The sequence below is a fragment of the Bombina bombina genome, chromosome 7, assembly GCF_027579735.1.
Source record: "Bombina bombina isolate aBomBom1 chromosome 7, aBomBom1.pri, whole genome shotgun sequence".
Taxonomy (NCBI): Eukaryota; Metazoa; Chordata; class Amphibia; order Anura; family Bombinatoridae; genus Bombina; species Bombina bombina.
The window spans coordinates 544,419,369-544,439,856 of NC_069505.1; the positions used below are offsets into that span (position 1 = coordinate 544,419,369).

General features: G+C 38.4%; 1 protein-coding gene across 1 annotated transcript in view; it reads right to left on the reverse strand.

The window, feature by feature from the left end:
• LOC128636524 (zinc finger protein 585B-like) overlaps window positions 1–20,488 on the reverse strand; it is a 101,334-nt gene that overhangs the window by 44,923 nt on the left and 35,923 nt on the right. Inside the window, exon 8 of the mRNA XM_053689523.1 lies at window positions 17,840–18,805. Within this exon, the coding sequence (XP_053545498.1) occupies window positions 17,840–18,805 (966 nt within the window). The remainder of the gene's footprint in view (window positions 1–17,839; window positions 18,806–20,488) is intronic.

Sequence of the window (20,488 nt, forward strand, 5' to 3'; positions counted from 1 at the left end):
ACATTAACAAGAGCACTAGATGGCAGCACTATTCCCTGTTATGTAGTACTAATGTTATACATTAGCAAGAGCACTAGAGGGCAGCACTATTTCCTGTCATGTAGTACTAATGTTATACATTAGCAAGAGCACTAGAGGGCAGCACTATTTCCTGTCATGTAGTACTAATGTTATACATTAGCAAGAGCACTAGATGGCAGCACTATTTCCTGTCATGTAGTACTAATGTTATACATTAGCAAGAGCACTAGATGGCAGCACTATTTCCTGTCATGTAGTACTAATGTTATACATTAGCAAGAGCACTAGATGGCAGGACTATTTCCTGTCATGTAGTACTAATGTTATACATTAGCAAGAGCACTAGATGGCAGGACTATTTCCTGTCATGTAGTACTAATGTTATACATTAGCAAGAGCACTAGATGGCAGCACTATTTCCTGTCATGTAGTACTAATGTTATACATTAGCAAGAGCACTAGATGGCAGCACTATTTCCTGTCATGTAGTACTAATGTTATACATTAGCAAGAGCACTAGGTGGCAGCACTATTTCCTGTCATGTATTACTAATGTTATACATTAACAAGAGCACTAGAGGGCAGCACTATTTCCTGTCATGTAGTACTAATGTTATACATTAATAAGAGCACTAGATGGCAGCACTATTTCCTATCATGTAGTACTAATATTATACATTAGCAAGAGCACTAGATGGTAGCACTATTTACTGTCATGTAGTACTAATGTTATACATTAGCAAGAGCACTAGATGGCAGCACTATTTCCTGTCATGTAGTACTAATGTTATACATTAGCAAGAGCACTAGAGGGCAGCACTATTTCCTGTCATATAGTACTAATGTTATACATTAGCAAGAGCACTAGGGGGTCGATCCGATATAAATCGTCGCCCGCAAATGCCGGCGACGCCAATATTTGCGCGGATTTGGTATCACATATACGGCGTAACCTAGAAGTTACGCCCGTATATTTCTGCCGTCGCCCGCAGTTTTTTGGGCCATAGGCAGGTATACCAAACCCGCGCAGTTTGGTATCCAATATGCAGCGTAAGGACTTACGTGGCGAAAATGGAGAAAACTTACTCCATTTTCACCTCGCCACAAAAAGCAGCCGTAAGAAGCCTTACGCTGACTATTGGAGCCCCGTAACTCCCTAAACTAACTAGAAAATAAACCTAACACCTAACGCATGCGCAATGTCTATCTCCCTGTCAACCGCGATCTGCTAAAATAAACCTAACACCTAACGCATGCGCAATGTCTATCTCCCTGTCAACCGCGATCCCCCCCCCCCCCGAAATCCCTAATAAAGTTATTACCCCCTAAACCGCCGCTCCCGGACCCCGCCGCCATCTACATAAACTAACCCCCTACTGTGAGCCTCTAAAACCGCCGCCATCTACCTTATCTATCCCCTAATCTGACCCCTTACACCGCCGCCACCTATATAAAAATTATTAACCCCTAATGTAAGCCCCTTACACCGCCGCCATCTCTATTAAAATGATTAACCCCTAATTTAATCTACCTACCCCGCCGCCAGCTATATTATCTATATTAACCCTAAGTATATTATTGTTAATATAGTTATTACATTATATATATTAACTATATTAACCCTAATTATATTAGGGTTTATATAGTTAATATAGTTACTATAGTATTTATATTAACTATATTAACTCTATCTACCCCTAACTAAATTTATATTAAATTAATCTAATTCATTTATAAACTAAAATATTCCTATTTAAATCTAAATACTTACCTATAAAATAAACCCTAAGATAGCTACAATATAATTAATAATTACATTGTAGCTATGTTAGGGTTAATATTTATTTTACAGGTAAATTGTTAATTATTTTAACTAGGTATAATAGCTATTAAATAGTAATTAACTATTTAATATCTACCTAGTTAAAATAATTACCCAATTACCTGTAAAATAAATCCTAACCTAAGTTACAAATACACCTACACTATCAATAAATTAAATAAACTACAAACATCTATCTAAAAATACAATTAAATTAACTAAACTAAATTACAAAAAAAAACAAACACTAAATTACAAAAAATAAAAAAAAGATTACAAGATTTTTAAGCTAATTACACCTATTCTAAGCCCCCTAATAAAATAATAAACCCCCAAAATAAAAAAATTTCCCTGCCCTATTCTAAATTAAAATAAGCTCTTTACCTTACCAGCCCTTAAAAGGGCCTTTTGTGGGGCATGCCCCAAAGAAAACAGCTCTTTTGCATACAAATACAATACCCCCCCCCCCCCATTACAACCCACCACCCACATACCCCTATTCTAAAACCACCCAAACCCCCCTTAAAAAAGCCTAACACTACCCCCCTGAAGATCTCCCTACCTTGTCTTCACCACACCGGGCCGAACTCCTGATCCGATCCGGGCGATGTCTTCCTCCAAGCGGCAAAGAAGAATTCTTCCTCCGGCGATGTCTTCCTCCAAGCGGCAAAGAAGAATTCTTCCTCCGGCGACGTCTTCCTCCAAGCGGCAGCAAAGTCTTCATTCTTCCGGCGGCATCTTCAATCTTCTTTCTTCGCTCCGCCGCTGCGGAGCATCCATCCAGGCCGACGACTGAACGACGAATGAGGTACCTTTAAATGACGTCATCCAAGATGGCGTCCGCCGAATTCCGATTGGCTGATAGGATTCTATCAGCCAATCGGAATTAAGTTAGAAAAATCTGATTGGCTGATTGAATCAGCCAATCAGATTCAAGTTCAATCCGATTGGCTGATCCAATCAGCCAATCAGATTGAGCTCGCATTCTATTGGCTGTTCCGATCAGCCAATAGAATGCGAGCTCAATCTGATTGGCTGATTGGATCAGCCAATCGGATTGAACTTGAATCTGATTGGCTGATTCAATCAGCCAATCAGATTTTTCTAACTTAATTCCGATTGGCTGATAGAATCCTATCAGCCAATCGGAATTCGGCGGACGCCATCTTGGATGACGTCATTTAAAGATACCTCATTCGTCGTTCAGTCGTCGGCCTGGATGGATGCTCCGCGGCGGCGGAGCGAAGAAAGAAGATTGAAGATGCCGCCGGAAGAATGAAGACTTTGCTGCCGCTTGGAGGAAGACGTCGCCGGAGGAAGAATTCTTCTTTGCCGCTTGGAGGAAGACATCGCCGGAGGAAGAATTCTTCTTTGCCGCTTGGAGGAAGACATCGCCCGGATCGGATCAGGAGTTCGGCCCGGTGTGGTGAAGACAAGGTAGGGAGATCTTCAGGGGGGTAGTGTTAGGCTTTTTTAAGGGGGGTTTGGGTGGTTTTAGAATAGGGGTATGTGGGTGGTGGGTTGTAATGGGGGGGGGGGTATTGTATTTGTATGCAAAAGAGCTGTTTTCTTTGGGGCATGCCCCACAAAAGGCCCTTTTAAGGGCTGGTAAGGTAAAGAGCTTATTTTAATTTAGAATAGGGCAGGGAATTTTTTTTATTTTGGGGGTTTATTATTTTATTAGGGGGCTTAGAATAGGTGTAATTAGCTTAAAAATCTTGTAATCTTTTTTTTATTTTTTGTAATTTAGTGTTTTTTTTTTTTTGTAATTTAGTTTAGTTAATTTAATTGTATTTTTAGATAGATGTTTGTAGTTTATTTAATTTATTGATAGTGTAGGTGTATTTGTAACTTAGGTTAGGATTTATTTTACAGGTAATTGGGTAATTATTTTAACTAGGTAGATATTAAATAGTTAATTACTATTTAATAGCTATTATACCTAGTTAAAATAATTAACAATTTACCTGTAAAATAAATATTAACCCTAACATAGCTACAATGTAATTATTAATTATATTGTAGCTATCTTAGGGTTTATTTTATAGGTAAGTATTTAGATTTAAATAGGAATATTTTAATTAATAATATTAATATTAGATTTATTTTAATAAGAGTTTAGTTAGGGTGTTAGAGTTAGATAGGGTTATTATACTTAATATATATATAATTATAATAACGATATTAACTATATGAACCCTAGTATAATTAGGGTTAATATAGTTAATATATATAATATAACTATATTAACCCTAATATAATTAGGGTTAATATAGTTAATATAGCTGGCGGCGGTGTAGGGGGATTAGATTAGGGGTTAATACATTTATTATAGGTGGCCGCGGTGTAGGGGGATGTAGATTGTAGGCAAAAGAGCAGTTTACTTTGTGACAAAGCCCCGCCAAAAGCCCTTTTAAGGGCTGGCAAAAGAGCTGTTACTTTGGGGCATGCCCCGCAAAAAGCCCTTTTAAGGGCTGGCAAAAGAGCTGTTACTTTGGGGCAATGCCACGCAAAAAGCCCTTTTCAGGGCTATTTGTAGGGTTAGACTTAGGTTTAGTGGTAGGGATAGTTTAGTATTTTAGGGGTTAAATAATTTAATATAGATGGCGGCGGGGTAGGGGGATTAGATTAGGGGTTAATAATTTTAAAATAGCGGCGGGGTAGGGGCTCACTTTAGGGGATAGGTAAGGTAGATGGCGGCGGTGTTAGGGGCTCACTTTAGGGGGTAGGTAAGGTAGATGGCGGCGGTGTTAGGGGCTCACTTTAGGGGGTAGGTAAGGTAGATGGCGGCGGTGTTAGGGGCTCACTTTAGGGGGTTATATATTTAACCCCTTAATGACCACAGCACTTTTCCATTTTCTGTCCGTTTGGGACCAAGGCTATTTTTACATTTCTGCGGTGTTTGTGTTTAGCTGTAATTTTCCCCTTACTCATTTAATGTACCCACACATATTATATACCGTTTTTCTCGCCATTAAATGGACTTTCAAAATACACCATTATTTTCATCATATCTTATAATTTACTATAAAAAAATTTATAAAATATGAGGAAAAAATTGAAAAAAACACACTTTTTCTAACTTTGACCCCCAAAATCTGTTATACATCTACAACCACCAAACAAAAACCATGCTAAATAGTTTCTAAATTTTGTCCTGAGTTTAGAAACACCCAATGTTTACATGTTCTTTGCTTTTTTTGCAAGTTATAGGGCCATAAATACAAGTAGCACTTTGCTATTTCCAAACCACTTTTTTTCAAAATTAGCGCTAGTTACGTTGGGACACTGATATCTTTCAGGAATACCTGAATATCCATTGACATGTATATATTTTTTTTTAGAAGACATCCCAAAGTATTGATCTAGGCCCATTTTGGTATATTTCATGCCACCATTTCACCGCCAAATGCGATCAAATAAAAAAAATTGTTCACTTTTTCACAATTTTTTTCACAAACTTTAGGTTTCTCACTGAAATTATTTACAAAAAACTTATGCAATTATAGCATACATGGTTGTAAATGCTTCTTTGGGATCCCCTTTGTTCATAAATAGCAGACATATATGGCTTTGGTTTTGCTTTTTACTAATTAGAAGGCTGCTAAATGAGACTGCGCACCACACGTGTATTATGCCCAGCAGTGAAGGGGTTAATTAGGGAGCATGTAGGGAGCTTCTAGGGTTAATTTTAGCTTCAGTGTAGTGTAGTAGACAACCCCAAGTATTGATCTAGGCCCATTTTCGTATATTTCATGCCACCATTTCACTGCCAAATACAATCAAATTAAAAAAAAAACGCTAAATTTTTCACAATTTTAGGTTTCTCACTGAAATTATTTACAAACAGCATGTGCAATTATGGCACAAATAGTTGTAAATGCTTCTCTTGGATCCCCTTTGTTCAGAAATAGCAGACATATATGACTTTGGCGTTGCTTTTTGGTAATTAGAAGGCCGCTAAGTGCTGCTGCGCATCACACATGTATTATGGCTAGCAGTTAAGGGGTTAATTAGGTAGTTTGTAGGGAGCTTGCGGGGTTAATTTTAGCTTTAGTGTAGAGATCAGCCTCCCACCTGACACATCAGACCCCCTGATATCTCCCAAACAGCTCCCTTCCCTCCCCCACCCCACAATTGTCCCCGCCATCTTAAGTACTGGCAGAAAGTCTGCCAGTACTAAAATAAAAGTTTTTAAAAAAAAAAAAAAATACATCTTTAGCATATTTACATATGCTACTTTGTAGGATCCCCCTTAGCCCCCAACCTCCCTGATCCCCCCCCAAAACAGCTCTCTAACCCCCCCTGCCTTATTGGGGGCCATCTTGGGTACTGGCAGCTGTCTGCCAGTACCCAGTTAACAATATTTTTTTATCTTTTTTATTTAATTTTTTAACAGTTTTCTGTAGTGTAGCTATCCCCAAGACCAACCCCTACCCCCACCCCCTCCCAGATCCCTTAGATTACTTTTTGGGGGCATTTATTCCCCCTCTTCCTCCCACTTATTACATAATTATTTCTGTAGTGTAAGCGGTTCCCACCCGCTCCCTCCCGTGCACGCGCCCGCCCGCCGATCCCCCGTGCACGCGCGCGTGTCTGTGCGCGCCCCTGACTCTCCCGCCCCCGATCCCGCCCCCCTCTGTGACTCTGAATCCATCGATGGCCGCCCACCCGCCTCCCACTGCAGCTCCCACCCACCAACGATTGCGGCCATCGATGTCCGGTGTAGAGAGGGCCACAGAGTGGCTCTCTCTGCACCGGAGGGGTACAGATTGTTATTGCAGGATGCCTCGATATTGAGGCATCCTGCAATAACCGGAAAGCAGCTGGAAGCGATGAGGATCGCTTCCAGCTGCTTTCCAAACCGAGGACGTACGCCATACGTCCTCAGGCGTTAACTGCCTTTTTTCTGAGGACGTATGGCGTACGTCCTCGGTCATTAAGGGGTTAATATAGCTGGCGGCGGTTTAGGGGTTAATAACTTTATTAGGTAGCGGCGGGCTCTGGGAGCGGCGGTTTAGGGGTTAATACATATTTTATTGTTAGGCTAGTGAGGGGGGGATAGCGGATAGAGGGTTAGACGTGTCGGGCTATGTTAGGGAGGCGTGTTAGACAGTGCGGGTGATTTAGACTTTAGTCAGGTTTTATAGGCGCCGGCAGTTTCTAACGTGCCGCAAGTCACTGGCGACGCCAGAAATTTGTACTTACGCAGATTTCTGGACATCGCTGGTTTGTGAGACTTGCGGCACGTTAGCATCTGACGGCGACTTATATGGGATAGCTCGAGTTGCGAGCTGAAACTGCGGGCGACGCCGGTTCCCTCGCTTGCGCCGCAAACTACGGTCGATATCGGATCGCGCCCTAGGTGGCAGCACTATTTCCTGTCATGTAGTACTAATGTTATACATTAGCAAGAGCACTAGAGGGCAGCACTATTTCCTGTCATGTAGTACTAATAATATAAATTAGCAAGAGCACTAGAGGGCAGCACTATTTCCTGTCATATAGTACTAATGTTATACATTAACAAGAGCACTAGAGGGCAGCACTATTTCCTGTCATGTAGTACTAATGTTATACATTAGCAAGAGCACTAGAGGGCAGCACTATTTCCTGTCATGTAGTATTAATGTTATACATTAGCAAGAGCACTAGATGGCAGCACTATTTCCTGTCATGTAGTACTAATGTTATACATTAGAAAGAGCACTAGATGGCAGCACTATTTCCTGTCATGTAGTACTAATGTTATACATTAGCAAGAGCACTAGAGGGCAGCACTATTTCCTGTCATGTAGTGCTAATGTTATACATTAGCAAGAGCACTAGATGGCAGCACTATTTCCTGTCATGTAGTGCTAATGTTATACATTAGCAAGAGCACTAGATGGCAGCACTATTTCCTGTCATGTAGTGCTAATGTTATACATTAGCAAGAGCACTAGATGGCAGCACTATTTCCTGTCATGTAGTGCTAATGTTATACATTAGCAAGAGCACTAGGTGGCAGCACTATTTCCTGTCATGTAGTACTAATGTTATACATTAGCAAGAGCACTAGGTGGCAGCACTATTTCCTGTCATGTAGTACTAATGTTATACATTAGCAAGAGCACTAGGTGGCAGCACTATTTCCTGTCATGTAGTACTAATGTTATACATTAGCAAGAGCACTAGGTGGCATCACTATTTCCTGTCATGTAGTACTAATGTTATACATTAGCAAGAGCACTAGAGGGCTGCACTATTTCCTGTCATGTAGTACTAATGTTATACATTAGCAAGAGCACTAGATGGCAGCACTATTTCCTGTCATGTAGTACTAATGTTATACATTAACAAGAGCACTAGATGGTAGCACTATTTCCTGTAATGTTGTACTAATGTTATACATTAGCAAGATCACTAGATGGCAGCACTATTTCCTGTCATTTAGTACTAATGTTATACATTAGCAAGAGCACTAGATGGCAGCACTATTTCCTGTCATGTAGTACTAATGTTATACATTAGCAAGAGCACTAGAGGGCAGCACTATTTCCTGTCATGTAGTGCTAATGTTATACATTAGCAAGAGCACTAGATGGCAGCACTATTTCCTGTCATGTAGTGCTAATGTTATACACTAGCAAGAGCACTAGATGGCAGCACTATTTCCTGTCATGTAGTACTAATATTATACACTAGCAAGAGCACTAGATGGCAGCACTATTTCCTGTCATGTAGTGCTAATGTTATACATTAGCAAGAGCACTAGATGGCAGCACTATTTCCTGTCATGTAGTACTAATGTTATACATTACCAAGAGCACTAGGTGGCAGCACTATTTCCTGTCATGTAGTACTAATGTTATACATTAGCAAGAGCACTAGGTGGCAGCACTATATCCTGTCATGTAGTACTAATGTTATACATTAGCAAGAGCACTAGAGGGCAGCACTATTTCCTGTCATGTAGTACTAATGTTATACATTAGCAAGAGCACTAGAGGGCAGCACTATTTCCTGTCATGTAGTACTAATGTTATACATTAGCAAGAGCACTAGAGGGCAGCACTATTTCCTGTCATGTAGTACTAATGTTATACATTAGCAAGAGCACTAGATGGCAGCACTATTTCCTGTCATGTAGTACTAATGTTATACATTCGCAAGAGCACTAGAGGGCAGCACTATTTCCTGTCATATAGTACTAATGTTATACATTAGCAAGCGCACTAGGTGGCAGCACTATTTCCTGTCATGTAGTACTAATGTTATACATTGGCAAGAGCACTAGGTGGCAGCACTATATCCTGTCATGTCGTACTAATGTTATACATTAGCAAGAGCACTAGAGGCCAGCACTATTTCCTGTCATATAGTACTAATGTTATACATTAGCAAGAGCACTAGGTGGCAGCACTATTTCCTGTCATGTAGTACTAATTTTATACATTAGCAAGAGCACTAGATGGTAGCACTATTTCCTGTCATGTAGTACTAATGTTATACATTAGCAAGAGCACTAGATGGTAGCACTATTTCCTGTCATGTAGTACTAATGTTATACATTAGCAAGAGCACTAGATGGCAGCACTATTTCCTGTCATATAGTACTAATGTTATACATTAGCAAGAGCACTAGACGGCAGCACTATTTCCAGTCATGTAGTACTAATGTTATACATTAGCAAGAGCACTAGATGGTAGCACTATTTCCTGTCATGTAGTACTAATGTTATACATTAGCAAGAGCACTAGATGGCAGCACTATTTCCTGTCATATAGTACTAATGTTATACATTAGCAAGAGCACTAGACGGCAGCACTATTTCCAGTCATGTAGTACTAATGTTATACATTAGCAAGAGCACTAGATGGTAGCACTATTTCCTGTCATGTAGTACTAATGTTATACATTAGCAAGAGCACTAGACGGCAGCACTATTTCCTGTCATATAGTACTAATGTTATACATTAGCAAGAGCACTAGATGGCAGCACTATTTCCTGTCATGTAGTACTAATGTTATACATTAGCAAGAGCACTAGGTGGCAGCACTATTTCCTGTCATGTAGTACTAATGTTATACATTAGCAAGAGCACTAGATGGTAGCACTATTTCCTGCCATGTAGTACTAATGTTATACACTAGCAAGAGCACTACAGGGCAGCACTATTTCCTGTCATGTAGTACTAATGTTATACATTAGCAAGAGCACTACAGGGCAGCACTATTTCCTGTCATGTAGTACTAATGTTATACATTCGCAAGAGCACTAGATGGCAGCACTATCTCCTGTCATGTAGTACTAATGTTATACATTAGCAAGAGCACTAGATGGCAGCATTATTCCCTGTCATGTAGTACTAATGTTATACATTAGCAAGAGCACTAGAGGGCAGCATTATTTCCTCTCATGTAGTACTAATGTTATACATTAGCAAGAGCACTAGATGGCAGCACTATTTCCTGTCATGTAGTACTAATGTTATACATTAGCAAGGGCACCAGATGGCAGCACTATTTCCTGTCATGTAGTACTAATGTTATACATTAGCAAGAGCACTAGAGGGCAGCACTATTTCCTGTTATGTAGTGCTAATGTTATACATTAGCAAGAGCACTAGAGGGCAGCACTATTTCCTGTCATGTAGTACTAATGTTATACATTAGCAAGAGCACTAGATGGCAGCACTATTTCCTGTCATGTAGTACAAATGTTATACATTAGCAAGAGCACTAGAGGGCAGCACTATTTCCTGTCATGTAGTACAAATGTTATACGTTAGCAAGAGCACTAGATGACAGCACTATTTCCTGTCATGTAGTACTAATTGTATACATTAGCAAGAGCACTAGATGGCAGCACTATTTCCTGTTATGTAGTACTAATGTTACACATTAGCAAGAGCACTATAGGGCAGCACTATTTCCTGTCATGTTGTGCCCCAGACATGTGCATGCTACCTGTGTAGATATCACTTCAACAAAGAATAATAAGAGAACAAAGCAAATTAAATAATAGAAGTAAATTAGAAACTTTCTTAAATGGTATTCTCTATCTGAATCATGAAAGATAAAAATTGGGTTTCATGTCCCTTTAAACAAAACCTAAACCTTTTGGAAGTCAGCTCCACCATGTGGCACAATTATTTCTAGCTATTAGCATCTAACCCAGGGGTGGTAAATTATCGGCCCTCCAGATGTTATGGACTACATCTACCATAATGCTCTTTCAGACATAATGCTGGCAAAGCATCATGGGAGATGTAGTCCATAACATCTGGAGGGCCAATAATTGCCAACCCTTGACCCAACCCATATTATCTAAATGTGTTTGTGGTGTGTTATTTAAGAGGCAAACAAGAGATGCATTAAAGGGACATGTAACCCAATGTTTGTCTTTTCTGATACAGACAGAGCACACAATGTTAAACAACTTTCCAATATATGTGTTGTATCTAATTTGCTTTGTTATTTTTGTATCTTTTGTTGAAAAGCATATGTAGGTAGGCTCAGGAGCTGAGAGCTTGTTGCTTATTGGTGGCTGCATATACATGCCTCTTATGATTGGCTTACCAGTGTGTTCAGCTAGCTCTCAGTAGTGAATTTCTGCTCCTTCAAGAAAGGATACCAAGAGAATGACGCAAAATTGATAATAGAAGTAAATTGGAAAGTTTGTTATAAATGTAAGCTCTGTCTGATTCATGCAAAATGTTGTGTTTCATGTCCCTTTAATTTAAAAACCATCACCTCCATTCCACACTGAAATTGTAAAGATTATTTTTTATTATAACTTTAGCATAAGAAATGCTGACCATTAAAAAGAAACCTATTAGTAAAATATTGAAATCTGCATTGTATTTGTTTTATTTTGGAAGTTAAATGCATTTTAACGCCGGTATGCCGTTGTATTCCGTTACAACATCGCTGGGCTTTAAAGCCGTTATGACGGAATACAACGGCATAGCCAACGGCAGTCCTGAAGCCTACTGCGCTTGCAGGATTTGACCGCGGTCTGGAGGGCGTTCCTAGCGTCATAGGGACGCCCCCCAGACCCGATCCCATAATTGAAATCTTGCGATTGTTTGCACGATCGCATGATTTCAATTTGTCTACATCGGAATGTTGTTCCGATGTAGACACTTTAACCCAGTCACAAAAGGGTTAATAAAGTCTGGAAAATTAAGTAAAGTTAAAGGGATAGGAAAGTGAAAATTAAACTTGCACGGTTCAGATAGATGATCATTGGTTTTCAAACCTGTCCTGAAGCCTCCCCAACAGGCCAGGTTTTTAGGATTACCCTGTATGACAGCAGGTAAAATAACCAGGTTCCCTAATCAGCTGATTATTTCACCTGTGCTCCAGCTCAGATATGATTAACTTGCATCCTGAGTGTTTGGGTAACGGAGGGGTTAAGCCACTCTTGTGTGTTACTGCAGCAATTTAACCCCTTAGTTACCACACATTCCTGGCCATCAAGGAGTTTAATCCATCTTCTGTGTATGTTTAGAACAAAAAAGACAGCATATGCATTATATATACACCTGACTGCATTCTGATTAACCCTTTCACCGCTGAACCATTTTTAACACCCCTGTGATGGAGTTGTTGTTTCAACTTAGTTTTGTTTTGTTTTTCTGTGAGGAACCCATAGAAATTATAACTCATTTTTTTTCAGCAGACTTAAATATAAATTTAAATATAGAAAAATCCCACTATATGAAATGTAAAAAGAAAAATATATATTTTGGCATACATAAAAATTAGTAGTACAGGGATCTTTATTTCCTAAATATTTCAGACCTATTGTCCCACATTCATGATTTAGATAGAACATACAATTATAAACAAATTTTCAATTTACTTATATTATTTAATTTTCTTCCTTCTCCTGTTATCCTTTGCTGAAAGGTTTATCTAGGTAAGCTCAGGAGCAGTAAATAGCCTAGGTTCTAGCTGCTGATTGGTGGCTGCATATATATACTGATTGTTATTGGCTCACCCATGTGTTCTGTTAGAAAACAGTAGTGCATTGCTGCTTCTTCAACAAATGATACCAAGAGAATTAAGCAAATTTGATATTAGAAGTAAATTGGAAAGTTGATTAAAATTGTACGTTCTACCTAAATCACAAAATAAAAATGTTGGGTTTCATGTCCCTTTAAGTATCTGTTCAGCTTCCTAAAACAACAAAACTTAGGATTTTATATTTGTATTTTTCAATAACAATTGCTAAATGAACATCAGAAGATAAAATGTATTATTTTTGTCACTATACAGAAAATGAGTAGGCATAAAATATCTAATCACACAAATATTAGATACATTTAAAAGGACATTTTACTCCAGACTTTTTATTGTTTATAAAGACAGATAATCCCTTTATTACCCATTCCCCAGTTTTGCATAACCAACACAGTTATATTAATATACTTGCTACCTTTGTGATTACCTTGTATCTAAGCCTCTGCAGACTGCCCCCTTAATTCAGTTCTTTTGACAGACTTACTTTTTAGCCAATCAGTGCCCTCTCATGAGTAACTCCACGCCCATGAGCACAATGTTATCTATATAGCACACATGAACTAGCGCTGTCTAGTTGTAAAAACTATAAAATGCATGAGATAAGAGGCAGCGTTCAATGGCTTAGAAATTAGCATATGAGCTTATCTAGATTTAGCTTTCAACTAAGAAATTCCAAGAGAACAAAGCAAATTTGATGATAAAAGTAAATTGGAAAGTTGTTTAAGATTACGTGCACTATCTCAATTATGAAAGATTAATTTGGACTAGACTGTCCCTCTAAAATGACACAAAATTCTGATTTTCCCATTGTGACAAAATAGTTGTACCAAAGATCATTCTATAAAGACTTTTTACAAAATATATTTGTAACAAACTAACATGATATCTCAAATATTATTTTATTGTTTTATCAGTTCAGATAAACATCTATCTGTGAGCACTAATGGCACAACACTTGAAAGCTATAAGGAAATGGACCCGTGTATTTGATTCATGGGAACTTATTCTTTCAAATAAAGGGTCTTTTAATATATTTCTATGGTGAGGGGGTAATAAAAACCTCTTACAAAATGCCAGACGTCTGAAATAGAACCAAAGCTGTGAGGTATTTGTCAGTGAAACAGACACAGGACCACTCATTTGAAAGAGGAAGATTGCTGCTTTAAAATAAGTGGTCTCAAGTTTGTCTATGAATTGTGGGGGTAACTTTGGGCATACCCCAACTCCTTGATGTTGTTCAATATGCTAATGGTTCTTTCAGGTGATAACTGATGCTATGATCATCATCTGCTGGCCACCTGAGCATGTGACCCCTCATTTGAAAGAGGGGCCTCTCCTTATTCAAAAGATGGGTCTCTTGTCCCATTGTAGTGTTTATGTTGGGATGCTATGGCCCCTTTTATAGCCGATAGCACAGTAGAAGACACCTAGAAAACAGGTAATGAGACCCCTCATTTGAAAATAGGTAACCCCTATTTTCATGTGTGCATTTGTGTTGTATGCTGTCTTTAGGGGATAGTAATCACCTGAAATTTAGAGGGGTGTGACTCCTCATTTAAAAGAGGGCAATACCCTTTCAAATGAGGGGTTGCATACCCCTATAAGATGCAAGTTACTACCCTTTAAGGGGCAATAACCTGCAGCTGCATATAAACTTGCTGTTTATCCCCAGGAAGAGGAGTGCCCTTACAAAGCCACTACCTCCCCCCCTTGTTTGTGCTAGAGGAACAAGTGACCACTCATATAAAATAGCAGCCTCCCTTCTTTTAAATGAGGGGGGTCACCTGTTCCTATAACACAGCAATAGATTGGGCGATAGGGGCTCTGTTTAAATCCCTCTTCCGCTCAGGTGAAACAGCCACTTTAAATGCAGGTTATTAAAGTCTTCAGAGCAATATCCAACATCTTACAGGGGCATATGACCCTCATTTGAAAGGGGAGAAATCCTTCTTTCAAGTGAGGGGTGTCTTTTGCATTAAAATGCAGGCTATCAAAGAAAAATAGTAATAATCTACAAAAAAAGTAATTAAAGCCTCTATCCCCCCCCCCGTTTATGCTAAACAGAAAAGTCACCCTTCATTTGAAAGGGCAGACTCCCCTCTTCCAAAGAGGTCACTTGCTCCTCTATCACAAATGGGGGGGGGGGAGATAAGGGCTCTGTTTAACCCCCCTTCTAACACTGGTTTAATAGAACTTTTAAATGCAGGCTATTGTCGTTTCAAGAGTGATGGTATGTATTTTACAGGGGCATGCAAACCCTCATTTGAAAGAGGAGACTTCCCTTTTTTCAAGTGAGGGGTACTCTTGTGTTAATGAAATGCAAGCGATCACTAAAAAAATGGCAAAAACCTTGAAAGCTGTTACAGCACTTAAAGTTCAGTTTAACCCACCCACCCCCAGCCCCAGGAAGTCCCCACCTCCTTGTGACTGCAGTCTCCTTCCCCATCTGTAGTGCAGGGGTCCCTAGAATCCAGATTGGAAGGAGGACCCCCCCAGAGTGATGACACGATAGTCACCCGCACAGGGGAACTGATGTGCATGACAACCATGGGTTGTATGTGATGTAGTAACTGAATTCACAGCTTCCTGAAAGTAGCTTGGGAATAGAATTATTTTTATTTGATTTTTGGGAGACTAAAGTAAAAATTTAAATTTTTTGGTTCAGATAGAACATGCAATTTAAAGTGAATGTAAATGTTGATGCTAAAGTGCCCGGTTTTTAAAAATTTGATTAAAAACAGGGGCACTTTAATTCATCAAAATTTACATTTCACTCCTGTTGTGAAAAAAAACTTACCTTTTAATCTTGACAGCAGCTCCAGCTTCCTCTACCCGTTGCAAAGCCTCTTCCTGGGTCTAAAATGAGGAATCCGGCTTCCAACAATCACAGCGTTGAATCAGACACTGATTCCCCCGGGGGGGAAGCTGTGATTGGAGGATGACCTATCCATCATTTCTGACATCAGAAATGGCTTGCAACGACCGGAGGAAGCTGGAGCTGCTGTGAAGATTAAAAGGTAAGTTTTTTTTCACAACACAAGTGAAATGTAAATTTTGATGAATTAAAGTGCCCCTGTTTTTAATCAAATTTTTATTAACCGGGCACTTTAGCATCAAAATTTACATTCACGTTAAGAAAAAAAAACTTGTGCACAGTCTATTTATTTATACTTTAAAGGCACCAGCTCCCACATTAAACCAAAACGCATAGAAGCTGTGACAGGATGAGATCATCAGCACGTCTGGTTTGGAGTAAGTGACGTTTGTATGGTGACATGGGATGGTCTGGTGGAACCTATGTGCAGTGGAGTCACCGATCTCCAAAAAGAGGTAACCAGTTACAGTAAAGATCTTAGAGTGAGCCGCATCACACCTCACTGGACATAGGACACGCAAGGAGGCTTTTACTATTAGCAATTGTGGAGACTAAGGAAATATAATAGAGGAGCTCTCTGAACTGTTATTTACCTTTCTGGATGCAAACTGAGCTACTATGTTTTTGTTGTTGCATGAAACATATAGAGGTCGATTTATCAAAGGCTTCACAGCCCTAGTATTTATCAACAGACCGCTGCTTCCCTAACTCTTCACCATCTCTTAGGTCGCGAGCTTCAATCTCCCCGGTCTTGTCCGACCGGGGACATTGAAAGCTCCTGCCCACCCGTAATTGGCTGTGCGCGGGCCGGGGGCGGCACTGCACAAGAGCGCAAAATTGCATTCTTGTGCAATTATGAATTCCGCCAGAGGCGAACTGCGGCGGACAGGGGCGCATATGTAGGCCCCTGTCCGCCGTAGCTTGATAAATCGACCCCTTAATCAGCCTAACAATAGAGAGCGCAACATACTGCACTAAAAACTTGACAATACTTACTGTATATCTAGAGAACAACATTGTTAGTATGCTCTTTTAGACAGTTGCCTTTATTTACAGTTTTAATCATTTTTTGAGATCTCAAAAAAGAAATGTTTATATTGAAAGTGGGATTTTTAAAAATGTATTTATGTAAGCTTTATATACACCATAAGATATGTGTATCTATTGTTTTGTAATTAAATACTCTGACTTTTTTGATATTTTATTGTTGTGAGTACGGTAATAATACTGTCTCTTAGCCCTGATTTAGTGCAACCACTTATGTCGATTGTCTAATCTGAATGTGCAAAAAAAATAAAATAATCTAAATTATTCTTGATTTACCATATCTTTGATTACAATGTCTTCAATGATTCAAACCAAGGTGCCTTTCATGTTTTGCAATGTAAATTGAAAAGAAGCCAAAAATCATATGAGTTGAATACAAAGTTATGCTAAGGCTAATTAACTGAAATAATAACACTATTTTACATTAAAGGAACATTATACACTAGATTTTTCTTTGCATCAATGTTTTGTAGATCAGGAGTCAGCAACCTTGGGTCCCCAGATGTTTTGGAACTACATTTCCCATGATGCTCAGACAGCCTAAAGAGTGTCCCAGCATCATGGGAAATGTAGCTCTAAAACAAATGGGGGCCCAAGGTTGCTGACCCCTGTTGTAGATGATCCATTTATATAGCCTATTATAAAGACTCCTAACCAAGCCCCAAAGTTTTAGGAGAATACCGACAGATACCTACTCCAGCTTGTTCCTGTTTTTGTAAAGAGTATTTTCATATGCAGAAAAAGGGGGAGGGGGGGGGGGTCTGCTTTTTTTTGCTATAGAACCACTTTCCCTGGGGGTTCCTGCTAACCTAATCAAAAGAGCTAAACTGGGAGCGTCTACGTAAGATTTTAAACAGTTTTATACTGGATTTTTAGATCAGTATCTGTGCATATTATTCTTTATAGTAGTGTCTACTATATGCAGTTAAATGAAAATTGGTGTATACTGTCCCTTTAAATCTCTACTCATAAGTAATATGAACATACAGCTTTTTCTTATGTGTATTACCTTGTTCTCAATAACCTCATGTTTTTACACTCTATAAAACTGTTTTCTCACCTGTGTTGATTCTCTGTTGATCTACAAGATTTTCATGAATTGTGGAGTCGTTTGCACAATTACTGCCAACACAGGTCATATCTCCCATATGTGACTTTATGTGCTCAGCAAGTTCTGAGCTTTGACAAAATTTACTTCCACATTCAGAACATGTATAGGGTTCCTTTGCAATATGTAATCTCGCGTGCAGAACAAGACGTGAGCTAGAACTAAAGGTTTTAGGGCATATAGTACAACAAAACGGTCGCATATTGCTATGCATTTTTTTGTGAGTGCTTAGAGATGAACGGTTTTTATAACATTTCCCACATTCCTTGCAAACAAAGGCCTTCTCTGATGAGTGTATCCTTCTGTGGCCTAAGTGTTGTTTTTCATGTTCAAAAGAAGCTATTGGCCGATCTCCTGCATGAGTCAACCTGTGTTTAGAAAGAGCTACGTGGCAAGTAAAGGATTTGCCACATACAGAACAAGTGTGGCTTTTCTGGTGATAAAGCAAAGAAGAACGACTGATGAAACCTTTTCCACAATAACCACACTCAAAGGGTCTTTCTCCAGTGTGCGTTCTATTATGGACGACAAGAAGGGAGTTGCATGAGAACGCTTTTCCGCATGTACCACATGAATATGGTTTCTCTCCTCTGTGGTTCCTCAGGTGATTATTAAAATGTCTCTTATTATCAAAGCCTTTTCCACATTCACTACAAACATGTTCCTTCTGCTCTGCTAAAATATTTTTATCATTTTCATAAGCATCGGATGCACTTTCCGTCTCCTGGTGATTTAGGTCTTGTGTTTGGTTTGTTATAAGATTGTGCGTTTCAAACTTAGATGGGCTTAATGAATTATCTGTACTAATGTTTAAGGGATCTTGCCTATCACTGTCTCCATTTTCCAGTAAGCATTCATTTGATAAAGGAGCCACGTCATTTGATATAGGTTCTTCCTCTTTATTAGTTATATGTGTTCCTGAAAATAAGCAAAACAAATATATTCATATAAATATTAACCTAATAGGGTCAATATGAAAGCTTATCTGTCAGCTATATTTGAGTTTTTTTACTTTGCTGGTAATATGATTTTTTTAACATGTGCAATTAAAAATGAAATCAAAGTCTGGCAATTATAAAATAAAATTTGGATGTCTATATTTAAGTTGTATACAATTTTCATAGTTTAGGACTGTGATATGAATTATATTTTTAAATGTTTAAAATGGTTATTAGCATCTAAACTGAGCATGCTTAAAAACTTAAACAAAGAAAAAATATATGAAAACAGTGGGAATTAGGCAAATACTTAATAAAATCATCTTTAATATGATCAATGTTAATTTATTTTTAATAAACAAATAAGTAATTTGACATTTTATAAATGTAAACTCAAAAAAATTTATATTTAAAGAGACACTTAAAGGGACACTGTACCCAAAAAATTTCTTTTGTGATTCAGATTGAGCATGAAATTTTAAGCAACTTTCTAATTTACTCCTATTATCAAATTTTCTTCATTCTCTTGGTATCTTTATTTGAAATGCAAGAATGTAAGTTTAGATGCCGGCCCATTTTTGGTGAACAACCTGGGTTGTCCTTGCTGATTGGTGGATAAAATTAATCCACCAATAAAAAAGTGCTGTCCAGAGTACTGAAACCAAAAAAAAGCTTAGATGCCTTCTTTTTCAAATAATGATAGCAAGAGAACGAAGAAAAATTGATAATAGGAGTAAATTAGAAAGTTGCTTAAAATTGCATGCTCTATCTGAATTACAAAAGAAAAAATGTGGGTACAGTGTCCCTTTAAGTCAAAATTAAACTTTCATGATTCAGATAGAGCAGCCATTTTAAACAACTTTCCAATTTACCTCCATTAACAAAAAGTGCACAGTCTTTTTATATTTACACTTTTTCAGTCACCAGCTCCTACTGAGCATGTGCAAAAATTCACAGAATATATGTAATGCATTTGTGATTGGCTGATGGCTGTCACATGATACAGGAGGAGTGGAAATAGACATACCTGAAATTTGTCAGAAAAAAATCTGCTACTTATTTGAAGTTCAAACTAAATGCTATTGTATTGTCTTATTATCATGCATTGCATTGTCTTGTTATCATGCATTGCATTGTATTGTTATCATGCATTGCATTGTATTGTTATCATGCATTGCATTGTCTTGTTATCATGCATTTGTTGATTATGCAAATCTGTTGTATTTACTAGCCCTTTAAATTATTTCACTAAATAATTTAAATATTTCACTACTTACAATATATAAACATGTTTTCTATCACTATCGATATTTTCTAGTATGTTAATCACGTTGAATAACCTAAACAGATCCACTTTTTCTTTTCTGGTTTAACAAAAATACAACATGCACTATTAAAGGGACACTGAACTCAAATTTTTTCTTTCGTGATTCAGATAGAGCATGCAATTTTAAGCAACTTTCTAATTTACTCCTATTATCAAATTTTCTTCATTCTCTTGGTATCTTTATTTGAAATGCAAGAATGTAAGTTTAGATGCCGGCCCATTTTTGGTGAATAACCTGGGTTATTCTTGCTGATTGGTGGATAAATTCATCCACCAATAAAAAAGTGCTGTCCAGGGTCCTGAACCAAAAAAGAAGCTTAGATGCCTTCTTTTTCA